This window comes from Schistocerca gregaria, chromosome 3, assembly GCF_023897955.1.
Source record: "Schistocerca gregaria isolate iqSchGreg1 chromosome 3, iqSchGreg1.2, whole genome shotgun sequence".
In the NCBI taxonomy this organism is placed as follows: Eukaryota; Metazoa; Arthropoda; class Insecta; order Orthoptera; family Acrididae; genus Schistocerca; species Schistocerca gregaria.
The window spans coordinates 640,585,982-640,603,416 of record NC_064922.1 but is presented as its reverse complement, the minus strand read 5'-3'; the positions used below and the strand labels follow the sequence as shown (position 1 = coordinate 640,603,416).

The following is a 17,435-nucleotide window of genomic DNA, read 5'->3' as shown; positions in this document are numbered from 1 at the left end:
GACCATTAAAATGTCCTTCAACAAATAGTGACGCATTTCACAAAATCAGACAAAGTTATCATTTCCATAAGACTGTTTCGTTAAAATAAGTATTTTATTTAACACTACTAGCCACTGACGAGATTTAACTTGTTTTCAACTGCAGGAGGAGGTTCAGTATTTAGTTTTGGTTTCTTCTGTGGTAGTAATTTTCATAGGAAACATCGCTGCTTTTAAAAAGTAAAGGTAACTTATGCTATGATTCCGTGTGATTTGTAACAAATGGCTTTTCATGTAATATGCTTTCGGTTGCGCTAGTAACAGTCATTTTTGTTTCTCTAAAAACTTATCAGCTAATATATATTGTAGCTGGCAAAATGGCGCAGTATTCTCTGTAAAAATATACAAGATACGTAAATGTTTACGGTGTGATTAGGCATTTTATGCTTACATTCCAACATTCTCCAGAGGTATTCTTCCTTAGACGTTACAAGTTTCCATAGTACATAATTGTAGCTATCAAAACGCGACGTACAGTGAATAATTGCTTCTTTTAAAAGAACTAAAATGCTTTGTATTATTCAGTTTAATATAAAACTGTTTCATAACAAATAAATAAATAAATAATGATGTAAATGGAAATAAGGCGATGAGTGATACATTTCAGTGTGAACTACCATATGAGTGTATGGAATAAACACTCACACATTACAACTGAAGAGCAGTATATCTCTGCGCACAGTGTTGCTTCTTCACAGCTCCCACTCTGATAGTCACTTCACACTTCCTTGTAGGTATGCTTCGAATGTGCATAGATAATTGAGAGCCTAGTTCAATAGCCAATCTTTCCACTGGGCTTCCACCATTGTCCATGTGTAGCTGAATTAATACTGACAGTCACTTGTTATGTAAATATGTTTTGATGCTCATTTGTTTCTCAACAAAAAAGGTGTACTGGTGGAAAACACTGTGTTATCTGTTGTTACCTTGTGAACAGGTCCATGTTTCTGTCACTGGAATGAGATCTTGGGTCAATAAAAGGCATCCATTACTCTTTGAGAGATGGTCGACGATTTAACCTGGAAGAAACAGAAGCAGGCGAATTATTTACTTTGCAACTACACCCTAGCTAAGAACATATGGAATAAAAAGCTAAAGATGTGTTCATCATTCATTTAACGATGAATAATTACCTCTATTTCGCACGGTATTCATGTAACTTCTTTGTTTTTTCAGTATGTCTTAAGCTTTGTAAGTCACAGTTAGATTAAAACAATTTTTTCTATGAGGCTACATTGGTCATATAACCTCATCTTTAACTGGATTCACAACTGATGACCCAATGACGTCTTTTTTGAGTCTGAGCCTTCCAGTCATATACCTATTTAATTCCAATTCCCAAACGATTATTGTAATTTTCGCACTCGTGTATCTAATTTCATGTCAGACAGCGATGGATTAAAACCGTATTAAATGTTTTATCATTGCCAGAGTACACACTAAGTGTATGAAAACGCCACATTGAAAACAAGGTTCCGGGAAATTTTCTGAAGCTTGTATTGTGGTGGCAAGTACATAATCATTGGGAAATATGCCAATGTGCTATTTACCTGAGTAAATGTTTTCAATCGAATTGTTTCCAGAAATTATACTTTCTGTCGTCAGTTCCCAGCTGACAATGTGTTATACTGTCAGGGTTAAAAACTAATCTACGCAGCGAAAGCACTTGCTTGTGTTTTGCTTATAAGAGATATATGTTGCTGTTTGGGGCACGTTACAATCCATTTATGATATAAAAGATGCAGTTCTGTGTATATAAAATTATCATCGCTTCAGAATCTAGAGCTTCATTTAAAACCATATCATTTTGTTTTATTTCATTGGAAAGCCCTTGGTACATTTGACACATATTTAGATAAATGACAGCTACAACTACTTTAGCCGGATCCCTATATACGAATTTTCGTTGTTTTGTCGAAACTTGGTTTGTATCAGCCTTTCAAGAAGCAAGATAGCATAACATCGAGTGCTGCAATTCTGTGGAATCACACAAAATATTGAGTTCTGTATAAAAAAATTATATTAAAGTCTAGTCAGTTAACGTTGAGCTGATAGAAATCGTAGTTTCCAATGAGATGTAGTTGTAGCCGTGTCAAGTGACACAGGTGATTATATATTACGACAAAGTTTTCAACACAAAAATCATATTACCTCTGTTTATGGACGTGACTTGTTTCGAACGATGCGTCACACTTTTTTCTGGCTTCACTTCCAAGCATGTTCCTAATAACCATGAATAACATGAACTACGCTTTTCGACCAAGCAAACTGAATTCCAGCTAAGAAAAGAATCAACTATCCGAGAGCTAAGTTCTTTCACAAGCAGAAACATTATATAAATTGTTACTAAGTGTTGTTTCTTCTTAAATATACTACTTTTTAAATTTTTTTTCCATGCTGCTGGAAAGAAAATTTTTGTTTTTATGTGTATTTGTTTTACTTCCCGACGATCAGCTTTGCCTCTGCGCGAATAATGCCCATAATATCTGTAACTGAATTGCCTTTCTTAAGACATCATAGTATCTTTGAGTATATATAAATGATGAATCCTAGCTCGTTGACAAAATTTCGGAAGTCATTCAGTGAGTATTTGGTATAAGAGAGTCGTGTTATACGGTAGCTCTTAGGGAGTAATAATGTACTTATGAATTGAATACTGAGAAAACCCAGCAGATCTACTAAAGAGACTACATGCACCATGTTTGTTGGCCCTCTTCTGGAATATTCCTGTGCGATGAAGGATCCGCATCAGATGGGACTGATGGAGGACATCAAAAAGGTTCGAAGAAGGGCAGCTCGTTTTATATTATGGCGAAATAGGAGAGGCAGTGCCACGGACATGATACGTGAATTGAACTACAATCATTAAAACAAAGGCAGGATCTCTTCGTGAAATTTCAGTCACCAATTTTCTCCCCTGACTGCGAAAATATTCTGTTGGCGAGCGTCAACAAAGAGAGACGTTATCATCAACTGATGAAAGAAGACAAATCAGAGGTTTTATAGAAAGATTTAAGTGTTGGTTTTTCCAGCGCGCTGTTCTAGAGTGGAACGGTAAAGAAATAGCTTGAAGGCGGTTCAATGAACGTTCAGTCAGGCTCGGAACTTTGAATTGCAGAGTAGGTATGTAGATGTAGATATTCAGTTCGTTACCCATATTACCTTTGTTTCTGTGACAATATCCTCAAAACGGTGAAAAAGCCTGTAATGTGAATCACCATAACATGAAGGGATTCGATTTCCCGCAGGTACCTGTGTACAGATGCAAAAGTGCTTTTACAGGGTTCCCGCCGCTGAGTGAACACCTCGGCAAAAGGTGTTTGAGCAGTTCTTCCACTGCATTCAGGTAACCTACACAGGGGTGGTGTATCTTCAAATTCTTCGTTACTAAAGCTACCCATACAGCTGGGTATTACTTTACTACCGAATCACGATATTAATGCACTTGGCCACCCGCGGACGTTACCGAAAATCACGGCGACCTTACGATAAACAGAAACTATTGCCATTACTTCGACTGTCGTATACACGGAGCATCTCAGAATAACTTCGTAAGCAAGGAGTCTGGTCTCTAGAACAGCAGGACACTTTCTGACGGGTTTCAAGCGCACGGGCGAACGACCGATGCGCCCTTATTTCCAAGTACAACAATTCTGTTATCAATTAATAACGTACAATTACTATTGCCGCAAAAACAAGTCTAACACTGAATCTAGCAGTAGTGAAGGCAAGCTTGAGGACGAAGAGTAAAGTGGGAATCAAAGTAGACAACATCAAGTACCGTGAGTGAAGGGAGAAAGTTTGTTACCGAACAAGAGAGACGGCGCACACGTTCCACGTTTTCACAGTTGTACTGATATTCTCAATCTAATACAGAAACGGAGATAATTGGGAGTGAGAAATCAAAAGAAATGTGATTATTCCGTAAAGAATTACCGGAAGCCACGGGTCTCACATACCAAAGCATTCTTGAAGTATCCCTGAACAAGTTTCGAAATTTTGTCGGTTCAGTTCAGGTTCACCGCATACTTTCTATGATTTGCACTCGAAACAAACACGTGAACACGATATGTACATTCCATCGAATAAGGAAAAAGATTCTTTAACTCAAGAAAAAATAAAAAATAAAATTTATCTTAGAAAGTGAAGCGATGTACGGACTTTGGCTTGCTGCTGTCGAAAGGATGGTGGACATTAGGTATGACGTAATGTAATGGGAAACAAAACAGTGTTCAGATCAAATGAAAAATGTAGCTCACGTTGCTTAAATACAAGATTAAGTATCACCAAAGCTTAAGAAGATGATTGTGTGGAAGCTTAAAAGCATGCAGAAAAATGATACGAATCAGTGGACAAAGTAAGAGTATCTCGTCAAGTTTCGATTCATAATACGCCCCATGGCGTAGTTGCGGGATGTGCCACAAGGGGACAGGCGAGGTAACCTGTAAACAAATCATCTACGACATATTGTCCCATCTAATTAGTTCGCGCTTGCATGCGGACAACCTAATCGAAATTTTTCGAAACCATGCTGCTGTCATTGCACCTTTCTCTTCCGACTTCAATGAATTACGCGTGCTTTTCCGCCAGTATTTGCGTATGTACGCCACATACAGTAGCCACTGTATCGTACTGAACTGGGGACCTAGAAACGACGGAGAAGCTGCGTCCCCGCCGTAACCCTCAGTGGTACACAACAGGCTACAGCAGTCCATTCACCCCACCGCAGCGCCACACCGAACCCAGGGTAAATGCACGGTTCTGCCCCCAGTGGACACCCCCCCCCCCCCCCTCCCCTTTCCCTGGGAACGTCTCACATCAGTAGTGTATGCGTACGTGGAGACAGTGTAGCTCAGGCGGAATAAGAGGAACCAGCCTGCGTTCGCCGAGGAAGATGGAAAACCGCCTTAAAAACCATCCACAGAGTGGCTGGCATACTGGACCTCGACACTAATCCACTGGGCGGATTTGTGTCGGGGACGGTACTCCCCGCCACGAAAGCAGTGCGTGAGATAGCTCGGCTAACCGGGCGGGCTAACAGTAACTATACCGAGAGCCAATAATGTGCGGACATTAAGTGACGCATTTTTCCACTGCTATGTGTCTGTTGTCTGTATGTCTTATAGTTTCCACGAGATCGTTTAATAAATTCCGGGGATACTTAATGAATAACCCTTGTATAGAGATACACTAGCAAAACGAACAAGCAATACCGGAAAGTGAGGGAAGAAGATTCAGTTAGTGTAAGATGTAAAGCTCGGCATTTGTCTTGGGTTGTCAGCATTGTAGCTAATGGCAGACATCTTGGGAAGCCATTGGTCATTTTACGAGGATGAACCAGCTGAACAAATTTGACACCGTGAGTAAAAATACCAGTTATTTTAAGTCAAAAACTCATAGACTCAACAATAACAAAAATCAATGGTAAGAGGTAAAAACAAGGTATTTTTTTCACTACAGAAGAAGTGACACATAGTGAACGACATGCAAATGAGGTAACGTCTCAGTATTGTGAAAGGAACCTGACAAACATTTCGATGCAAATGAGGTAACGTATCAGTATTGTGAAGGGAACTTGACAGTCATTTCGTAAAGCTGAAGAGCAGCGTCTAGCATCCCCACTGCGTAGTGCTAGTTGTCAGTCTATCGCTCACCGTTCTGTTTGCGACGCTGAGCCCTGTAGGCCATGTTGTGTGCTGCTCCGTTGCGTCCCCAGTCGCCGCCACCGCCGCCGCCGCCGCCGCCGCCGCCGCCGCCGCCACCATAACCACCACCATAACCACCTCCGCCACCACCACCGATGTTGGAGTACGAATCACCACCGTACTCTTCCTGATGGGAGTGCGGGTCGGGTTCATAAGAGTCCGGCTTATTCTGCTGAGTCACCACCTGTACAAAGGAATAATAGCGGCTTAGTCCCTCGGAGTTCAGGATCAGAAAAAGAAACATATATACTCGTGCTTATCAAATGCACCGCATGTATGTAAATCACTGGATCGATATCAACCAAACTTGATATATACAGTATATCACTTGCTATGTGGAAATAAATACTGTGCGGACAGAAACGCTCTACCTCTCATAGTGGTGGAGGTGGGAGTTAAAAGGAATTTACAAAGAAGCAAAACTAAGGATCTTCAACGAAATTTTGGATATGCCTCACACATTTTTCATATAAAAAGGCTATGGAGTAATGTACGTGCAGCATTGACCCGTAAAAATATTGGATAACGCTCGATGTAAGTAAGTATCAAATTCATAGTTTTTGGTGAAAGCACCCCCGATGATGTTTCACACGTAGAAAACGGGAGAGGGTTGTATAAAAATACTGTTGAAGCAAGATATCCATACTGCCTCTAGGGGTGGAGGTGCGGAATAGATAGAGTGACGCTTACCTAGGTATACTTACAGATTTCTTGAGGATTGACATGAAACTTAATTCGCTACAGATACAGATGAAATATTTATACAACGGTGTGAAACGTGTATACATGTATTAAATAAGAATATGTGTGAAATTCGTGGTTGCTACAAATGCGTAACAGGTAAAGCTGCAGACAAAAGCAAGTTTGTTATATCTAGGATACAGAATTTTAAGTAAACTTGATCGTTTAAGACAGAAGTATCAATATTGCCTATATATACAACTGTACGAGGGCGTGCTGAAAAGTAATGGCTCCGAATTTTTTATGTGAAAAATCTTAGAGGATTTGAAATAAAACAAACGTTATTAGCTGTCTAAGCCTTGACTCTTCATGTCTACATATCCATGTCTCAACATAGACTCCCTGGAGACGAATAAATTTTTCTTAGTGAGAGAGCAGTTCGTTCATATTGTCACTGTAGAATGTTTGACTTTGTTGACGGACCACGAACCTCACCTTTGCTTGCAAAGCTTCATCACTAGCAAAGTGAAATAGTCGAAGGTATACTTTAAGTTTTGGAAACAGATGAAAATCAGATGGGGTAAAGTCGGTACTGTATGGAAGATGACCGATGACAATGAACACAATGCGTCGGAGTTTCTCTGATGTCGAAGCAGTAGTATGTGGTCTGGCATCGTAATGCTGAAGCAGAGGTTGCTCCATGTGTGGACGAACTTTTCGAATTCGAAACTCGGTTACAGCATTCTGTTTCTCACGTGCAGACATAACAACGTTACACACCGTCATGTTAAACGCTACAATTCGGAGCCCTCTAGCCGCAGAGGGCTGCAAATAAGTAATAAAATGTAATAACTTTGTTTCACATAAAAAGCTTTTGGAGTTTTCGCATAATAAATTCGGAGGCATCAACTTTCCGCACGCCCTCGTCCAAGCGTTATGAAATGTAGTCGAATAAAAACAGCACATGGTGAAAGTATTAAATTAGGAAATGATACGTCAAAATCATTAAGTGAATGTCGCTCTTTGAGCAACAAAAACACTGTCGATATCAGAAACATTGAGGAATTTAAAAGACTGACCGGTAATAGGAATCAAAAAGTTCCTGAAAAAAAGAGAAATTTGTTAACATCTACCGTCAATTTAAATGTTAGGAAGTCTTCTGTGAAGATATTTGTCTGGAATATAGCCTTTTTTGGAAGGGAAACGTGAGAGATATATAGTTGGAGAAGAAGAGAATAGTTTTGGAAAAGTGCTGCGAAATCGAACAGGGAAAAAAGGAATTTACGACATAGCTTGACTAAAAGAAGGGACTGTTCCACAGGACACATCCTGAGGCATAAATGAGCCGTAAAATTGGTAATGGACGGAAATTTATCTGGTAAAAATTGTAGAGTGAGACAAGGCATGATGTGGCAGTCATGTTGGAATAGCTGAGTAGAAATGTAAGGTTTGCGTATGATATGTTGACGTAGGAGGCTACATGAAATCAGTCTTTCTACTGGAGATCACAACATCGGAAACGTTTTACAAAAATAACTGGACGATTTTACATGTGCATGTATTTGCTAACTTAATAGTATATAAGCATTGTGTAGCTATTTTATATCAGATTCAAGAGTCTAAGTTGGTGTTTAACGACAAATGAGTCATGAGTAATGTGTAACGAGTAATGTGTTAGTTGCTTATGATAAATTTTTTACTGAAAGTATAGTATTTGACGAAATGAGGCTGTGACAAGTTAACATTTAACGTCGCTCGGTGAGGAGAACTATTTTTACTGAATGTATTCCAGTCTCTGTCTTCCTCTACAGTTTTCGCCCTTTACAGCTCCCTCTAGTACCATGGAAGTCATTTCATGATATCTTAACGTATTTCATATCATTCTGGCCCTTCTCTCTGCCAGTGTTTTCCACATATCCTTTCCTCTCCGACTCTGTGCACAACCTCCTCGTTCGTTACTTTAACTCTCCACCTAATTTTCAACATTCGTCTGAAGCACTAGATCTCAAATGCTTCGATTCGCTTCTGTTTCGGTTTTCCTGCAGTCCATGTTTCATTAACGTACAATGCTTGTACGTATTATATATTGTATTCACGTCACTCCCCATAGCTTAGCCTATTTTTCTCAAAATTTCGAACACCTTGCACCATCTTACATTGTCTAATGCTTTTTCCAGGACGATAAATCCTGTGAATGTGTCTTGATCTTTTCTTTGGTTTTGCTACCATTATTAACCGCAACATCAGAATTGCCTCTCTGGTGCCTTTAACGTTCCTAAAGCTAAACTGTTTTTCACTCAACACATCTTCAGTTTTCTCTTCTACTCTTCTAATCGTACATCTACATTTACACTCCGCAAGCCACCCAACGGTGTGTGGCGGAGGGCACTTCACGTGCCACTGTCGTTACCTCCCTTTTCTGTTCCAGTCGTGTATGGTTCGTGGGAAGAACGACTGTCTGAAAGCCTCCGTGCGCGCTCGAATCTCTCTAAATATACATTCGTGATCTCCTCGGGAGGTATAAGTAGGGGGAAGCAATATATTCGATACCTCATCCAGAAACGCATCCTCTCAAAACCTGGCAGGCAAGCTACACCGCGATGCAGAGCGCCTCTCTTGCCGAGTCTGCCACTTGAATTTGCTAAACATCTCGTAACGCTATCACAGTTACCAAATAACCCTGTGACGAAACGAGCCACTCTTCTTTGGATCTTTTCTATCTCATCCGTCAACCCTATCTGGTACGGATCCCAGACTGATGAGCAATACTCAAGTATAGGTCGAACGAGTGTTTTGTAAGCCACCTCCTTTGTTGATGGACTACATTTTGTAAGGACTATCCTAATGAATCTCAACCAGGTACCCGCCTTACCAACAATTAATTTTATATAATCATTCCACTTCAAATCGTATTTTACAGAAGTAACTGCTACCAGTGTTTGTTCCGCTATCATATAATCATACAATAAAGGATCCTTCTTTCTACGTATTCGCAATACGTTACATTTGTCTATGTTAAGGGTCAGTTGCCACTCCCTGCACCAAGTGCCTATTCGCTACAATTTTCTAATGCTGCAACTTCTCTGTATACTACAGCATCATCCGCGAAAAGCCCCATGGAACTTCCGACACTATCTACTTGGTCATTTACATATATTGTGAAAAGCAATGGCCCCATAACACTGCCCTGCAGCACGCCAGAGGTTACCTTAACGTCTGTAGACGTCTCTCCATTGATAACAACATGCTGTTTTCTGTTTGCTAAAAACTCTTCAATCCAATCACACAGCTGGTCTGATATTTCGTAGGCTCTTACTTACGCCTTCCGGAAGTCAAGAAAAATAGCATCTACCTGGGAGCCTGTACCTAATATTTTCTGGGTCTCATGAACAAATAAAGCGAGTTGGGTCTCACACGATCGCTGTTTCCGGAATCCATGTTGATTCCTACATAGTAAATTCTGGATTTCCAGAAATGACATGATCCGCGAGCAAAAAACATGTCCTAAAATTCTACAACAGATCGACGTCAGAGATATAGGTCTATTGTTTTGCGCATCTGTTCGACGACCCTTCCTGAAGACTGGGACTACCTGTGCTCTTTTCAAATCATTTGGAACCTTCCGTTCCTCTAGAGACTTGCGGTACACGGCTGTTAGCAGGGGGGCAAGTTCTTTCGCGTACTCTGTGTAGAATCGAATTGGTATCCCGTCAGGTCCAGTGGACTTTCCTCTGTTGAGTGATTCCAGTTGCTTTTCTATTCCTTGGACACTTATTTCGATGTCAGCCATTTTTTCGTTTGTGCGAGGATTTAGAGAAGGAACTGCAGTGCGGTCTTCCTCTGTGAAACAGCTTTGGAAAAAGGTGTTTAGTATTTCAGCTTTACGCGTGTCATCCTCTGTTTCAATGCCATCATCATCCCGGAGTGTCTGGATATGCTGTTTCGAGCCACTTACTGATTTAACGTAAGACCAGAACTTCCTAGAATTTTCTGTGAAGTCGGCACATAGAATTTTACTTTCGAATTCACTGAACGCTTCACGCATAGCTCTCCTTACGCTAACTTTGAAATCGTTTAGATTCTGTTTGTCTGAGAGGTTTTGGCTACGTTTACACTTGGAGTGAAGTTCTCTTTGCTTTCGCAGTAGTTTCCTAACTTTGTTGTTGAACCACGGTGGGTTTTTCCTGTCCCTCACAGTTTTACTCGCACGTACCTGTCTAAAACGCATTTTACGATTGCCTTGAACTTTTCCCGTAAACACCCAACACTGTCAGGGTCGGAACAGAAATTTTCGTTTTGATCTGTTAGGTAGTCTGAAATCTGTCTTCTATTACTCTCGCTAAACAGATAAACCTTCCTCCCTTTTCTTATATTACTATTTACTTCCATATTCAGGGATGCTACAACGGCCTTATGATCACTGATTCTCTGTTCTGCACTCACAGAGTCGAAAAGTTCGGGTCTGTTTGTTATCAGTAGGTCCAAGATGTTATCTCCTCGAGTCGGTTCTCTGTTTAATTGCTCGAGGTAATTTTCGGATAGAGCACTCAGTGTAATGTCACTCGATGCCCTGTCCATACCACCCGTCCTAAACATCTGAGTGTACCAGTCTATATCTGGTAAATTGAAATCTCCACCTAAGACATGCTGAGAAAATTTATGTGAAATGTATTACAAATTTTCTCTCAGTTGTTCTGCCACTAATGCTGCTGAGTCGGGAGGTCGGTAAAAGGAGCCAACTATTAACCTAGCTCGGTTGTTAAGTGTAACCTCCACCCATAATAATTCACAAGAACTATCCCCTTCTACTTCACTACATGATAAACTACTACAACAGCGACAAACACGCCACCACCGGTTGCATGCAATCTATTCTTTCTAAACATCGTCTGTGCCTTTGTAAAAATTTCGGCAGAATTTATCTCTGGCTTCAGCCAGCTTTCTGTACCTATAACGATTTCAGCTTCGGTGCTTTCTATCAGCGCTTGAAGTTCCGGTACTTTACCAATGCAGCTTCGACAGTTTCAAATTACAATACCGATTGCTGCTTGGCCCCAGCATGTCCTGACTTTGCCCTGCACTGTTTGAGGCTGCTGCCCTTTCTGTAGTTGCCCGAGGCCATCTAACCTAAAAAAAAAACGCCCAGTACACGCCACACAACCCCTGCTACCCGTGTAGCCGCTTGCTGCGTGTAGTGGATTCCTGTCCTATCCAGCGGAATCCGAAACCCCACCAACCTATGGCTCAAGTCGAGGAATCTGCAGCCCACACGGTCGCAGAACCATATCAGCCTCTGATTCAGACCCTCCACTCGGCTCTGTATCAAAGGTCCGCAGTCAGTCCTGTCGACGATGCTGCAGATGGTGAGCTCTGTTTTCATCCCGCTAGCGAGACTGGCAGTCTCCACCAAATCAGATAGCCGCCGGAAGCCAGAGAGGATTTCCTCCGATCCATAGCGACACACATCATTGGTGCCGACATGAGCGACCACCTGCAGATGGGTGCACCCTGTACCCTTCATGGCATTCGGAAGGACCCTTTCCACATCTGGAATGACTCACCTGGGTATGCACACAGTGCACATTGGTTTTCTTCCCCTCTCTTGCTGCCATATCCCTAAAGGGCCCCATTATGGGCCTGACGTTGGTGCTCCCAACTACCAGTAGGCCCACCCTCTGCGACCGCCCGGATGTTGCAGACTGAGGGGCAACCTCTGGAACAGGACTAGCAGCCACGTCCGGCTGAAGATCAGTATCAGCCTGAGATATAGGCTGAAACCAGGTCGTCAGACAAACTGGAGAGGCCTTCCGTTCAGCCCTCCGGAATGTCTTTCGTCCCCTGCCACACCTCGAGACCTCCCACTCTACCACAGGTGAGAGATCAGCCTCAATGTGGGCATTATTGCGGGCAGCCACAGTCGTAGTCCGATCGGGGGATGCGTGGGACGAGCTGGCCGTCCCCGACAAACCCCCATCCGGACCCCCACAGTGATGCCCACTTGCAACAGCCTCAAGCTGTGTGACCGAAGCCAACACTGCCTGCAGCTGGGAGCGAAGGGGTGCAAACTCAGTCTGCATCCGAAAACAGTAGTTGCAGTCCTATCCATGCTAAAAACTGCTGTACAAAGAACGTCTGAACTAATCTACAGAGAGCACAAACAATTCGACACAAAATTTAAACGGTTATTAAAATACAAGATTGCCTAGTAAATGCAGTAATGCTGCTACTTGCGCACTGCTGACACACTGCTCGGCGACGGAAGGAGACTACGCGATTTTACACTATTCAGGTACTAAAACGCGATGCTCCAACTCTCAAATACTATAATATGCCCGAAATTTATGAATTAAACAATTCAAATACCAAAAACACGCAAAGAAATTAAGAACTAAACTATGTAAGAAATAAGTGAGCTAAGAGCATACGACTGGCTGCTGCAGGTGCTTATTCAACGGAACTCCATTCTGTGAGTGCTCTTCTGGATATTAGTCCCCTCAGCAACTTGGATGCAAGAGGTGCTAAGTTGATTGTGCGATAATTCTGGCACTTGTCTGGTCTTGCAGTCTTCGGAATTGTGTAGATGATATTTTTCCGACACTCAGATGGTATGTCGCCAGACTCATACATTCAACACACCAACTAGAATAGTCGTTTTCTTGCCACTTCCCGCAATGATTTTAGAAATTCTGATGGAATGTTATCCATCCCATCTGCCTTATTTGATCTTAAGTCCTCCAAAGCTCCCTTAAATTCTGATTCTAATACTGAATCTCCTATCTCTTCTAATTCGACTCCTGTTTCTTCTCTATCACATGAGATAAATATTCCCTCTCACAAGCCCTTCAATTTACTCTTTCCACCCATCTGCTCTCTTCTCTACATTTCACAGTGGAATTCCCATTGCATTATCAATGTTACCAACCTCGCTTTTAATTTCATCGAAAGTTGTTTAGACTTTCCTATATGCTGAGTCAGTCCTTCCGACAATCATTTCTTTCCCGATTTCTTCACATTTCTCATGTAGCCATATTTTCTCAGCTTTCCTGCACTTCCTATTCATTTCATACCTCAGCGACTTGCTTTTCTGTATTCCTGAATTTCCCTGAACGCTTTTGTACTTCCTTCTTTCATCGATCAACTGGAGTATTTCTTCTGTTACCCAACGTTTCTTCGCAGTTGACTTCTTTGAAACTATCTATTTCTTTCCAACTTATGTGAGTGCTCTTTTTTGAAATGTCCATTCCTCTTCAACTGCACTGCCTACTAAGATATTCCTTATTGGTGTATTTATAGCCTTAGAGAAGTTCAAGCGTATCTCGTCATTCCTTAGTACTTCCGTATCCCACTTCTTTGCGTATTGATTCTTCCTGACTATTGTCTTGAACTACAGCCTACTGTTCATAACTAATACATTCTGATCTGAATCCTTATCTGTTCATGGGTACAGATCATAATCCGGTACCTGATTCTAGAGTCTCTATCTGACCATGATGTAATCTAACTAAAATCTTCCGTATCACCCGGACTTTGCAAGTATACCTCCACCTCTCGTGATTCTTGAACGGAGTATTCGCTGTTACTAGGTGAAATTTATTACAGAACTCAGTTAGTATTTCTTCTGTCCCATTCTTTATCCCAAGCCCACATCCTCCTGTAACTTTTTCGTCTGCTCCTTCCCCAACAACTGCATTCCAGTCCCTCATGACTATTAGATTTTCTTCTCGCTTTAAGTAGTGTATTACCGTCTCAATACCCTCATATACTTTCTCTATCTCTTCAGCTTGTGAAGTTGACATGTAAACCTGGACTATCGTCGTCCGTGTTGCTTTGCTGCCGATTCTGGTAAGGAGAACCCTATCACTAAACTGTTCACTGTAACATACTCTCTGCCCTACCTTGCTATACATAACGAACACCGCTCCGTTTTATACCACTTTCTGCTGCTGTTGATATTACCCTATACTCATCTGACCAGAAATCCTTGTCTCTTCTTTCCATTTCACTTCACAGATCCCTACTATATGTAAAGGGGGCCTCTGCATTACCACCATCGCCAACTTCTGACACCCCCCCCCCCCCCCCGGCACGCGTAGGATATTATCATTTCGTTGGTTATCTAATCTTTTTCACATGGACACCACCCCCTTGGCAGTCCTCTCCCTGAGTTGCGAATGGGGTCCATTCCGAAATCTTTTGCCAATGGAGAGATCTTCATGACACTTTTTCATTTAGAAACCACATGTCCTGTGGATGCACGTTATTTGTCTTTAATGCAATGGTTTCCATTGCCCTCTGCATCCTCATGGAGTTGATCATTTCTGATTTTTCCGCCTTTATGGGCAGCTTTCCACCCCAAGGACAATAGTGTTCTAAACCTACGTCCATTCCTCCGCTGTCTTTGAAAATGCCGTTGCCAGAATGAGGGAGACTTCTTATGGCGGAAGTCTTCGTTCGCCAATCCTGATTGTTAATCAGAATTTAACCAGGACTGATGATGTTTTGGTTAGTAACTAAAGATGCTAGCCCTAGAGCACGAATAAGTTTATGTACGTATATCGTTTCGTAATTGGTAGCCTACGGCTTACCGGAGACAGAGATTCAGGATCGAATTTTGTTTTAGAGCCTACAGTGGTTTGTGTCCTTAGTGGAAAACATCCGATCGCTGTATATAGTTGTGTTCTGAATGAGTATGAATTCGTCAGAAAGGACGATATTGCTGAAATTCATCTACAGCTACATATACATGGTTACTTTGCAATGCACAATTAAGTGTCTTTCAGTGGATTTATAGTAGCGCCTTTAAACTACTCATCTACGGTTCACTCTCGAACAGTGCGCAGGGAAAACGAACACTTAAATTTTTCGTGCGAGTTTTAATTCGCTTATTTTATTATGATGATTATTTCTCTCTATGCAGGTGGGCGCCAGCGAAACGTTTTCACATTTTGAGGAGAAAGTTTGTGATTGAAATTTCATGAGAAGATCCTTCCAAGGCGAAAAGTTTCTCTGTTTTAATGACAGGTTTGAGCGAAGGATCACCAACTCGGCCAACATCTCGGCATGAAATATAGGAATTGAAGCTAAAGTTACGAGAAGCTGTTCCTTCTTATGAGAAGCTGTGTCAAGTCACGGTACTCCGATACACTGCTGCTGTTTCTATGGAGCTACCACCATTGTTTCAGAACATGCAAGGGAATTTGGACATCATTAGCGCAATATCATATCCACTATGGTTAGAAGAATTTTGACACGGAGTAGGCATTTGCGATCAAAAAGAACGTCGCCAAAGCGACCTGTTGTAAATTATGATCAACGTGAAAGTTCGTACGACGTTCACAGAAACCAACAGCTACACCTGTCAGCACAGCTTCTCCTACTAATTGCAAAATTCTTAGGTATTCGGTCTGTTTTCCCCTTAGGGATTTTTTTATAATTATAGCTGTTGCCGATCACGATGATGGTTTGTACCAATGAAACATCATGAGGGAAGACGCAGTATTATCTCATCTGTCTAGAAATACAGACAGCTACAGTTCCTGGGTGAACTGAGCCCAGAAGACCCGTGTCGCCTCTAATACTGCATGTGACATTCAAAATGTAGAAGTGTTTTGTACTGCTTAGAAAAGACGTTAGTTCACCCAGTACTTTTTTCCTTACAAAATGCAATGAAACGAAAGTTCCTGAACATAGAACATTTGTTAATGCCACACGATCAAACAGAAGGAACAGAGGCGCTTGTTTTCTTCCACTTATTGGATTGGTCAAACATCGACAAAAGGGGGCACCTACTACTCATACTCACAGCGCTTCCTGTATCTCTCAAGGGGATTTCTTCCTGCACCAGTTTGTTAGGGACAGAGTTTACATCTGCCTACTTTGAGCAACGTTCCCAGAATGTACAAATACCCTTTGTGCAGCCACAGAGAAAATTACACCATATTTACTTGTAAATGGCTGACGTGAATTAGATACCCTCGGGCCGTTTCTAGCATCATGCCACCACTGTCTCGGTAATGCCTTCCACAGAGCACGTTGTATACGTGATACAACAGCACAGGACCACTTATTTTTCCTGAAGGAAGCTGGGTAGACAGCAGTCTTTGATTGGATTGTTGAGGCTGCATATTGTGTATAATTTCATAGTGAATTAGGATATGACAAGTAACACACATCAATGAACCGAAACAATGCGACCACTGGCTGCAGCGAGACTGAATAGGGACTGGAGGTGTTGCGAGCGCGTGACGTGGTGGACAAACTGTGAAGGCTGAACAATATCGACGTCTACAAAATTTTAGAGTGTTCAGAGGAGATACAAGGAAATACTTTTATTATAGAAGCAGATGGAAAGGGAATTTGTGGTAAGATCTTATGGGACTAAACTACTGAGATCATAGCTCCCTAAGCTTCCACACTGCTTAATCCAACTGAAACTAACTTATGCTAAAGACGACACACACACACATGCCGCGCGGACCGTGACATGAGGCCCCAGACCGCGCGACCACCACACACGGCAGATGGAGTGGGAGCTGCATTTCGCAATTCATTTTGTCTATATGAAGAAGAGTTTTTGGAAGTGGATACAATCATCACCGTATAACAGGAAAAATCAACGACTTACTACGACCAAGCGGTAGATCTACAACCAGCACAGCATCCGCTTTGGCTCTAACCCTCGAATCCTATTCTACGTCACACATCACTTATCAGACAGGGTATCTTCGGCCTCAAAAGGTTCGTGTTTATGGTGGGCAATACGCCAGATGTATTCCCTAACACGAAGGAGCCACATGGGTCAGCTAATGTGGTGCACTGCTCTCAAAGAGATGATCCAACAAAAGTACGGCAGAATTTTGTGAACATATAAGTTGTGGGCTAGTTACTGTAAGTCCTATAGACTAACGTGCCTGTAAGTGTTATAAATGCTGACAAAGAAGTCATATATATATATATAAGGAAAAATATTTTTGGTGAAAACTTTCTATAGTGAACCTCGTGATTGAAAGA

At 41.8% G+C, this 17,435-nt stretch overlaps 1 protein-coding gene across 1 annotated transcript in view; it reads right to left on the bottom strand.

Moving 5' to 3' along the window:
* Nucleotides 1-547: 547 nt before the first annotated feature.
* LOC126354311 (uncharacterized) overlaps nt 548-17,435 on the bottom strand; it is a 34,959-nt gene continuing 18,071 nt past the window's right edge. The window contains exons 4-5 of the mRNA XM_050003865.1: nt 5,694-5,928; nt 548-1,058 (exon numbers count right to left, since the gene is read on the bottom strand). Of these exons, the coding sequence (XP_049859822.1) occupies nt 1,054-1,058; nt 5,694-5,928 (240 nt within the window). The 3' untranslated portion in view covers nt 548-1,053. The remainder of the gene's footprint in view (nt 1,059-5,693; nt 5,929-17,435) is intronic.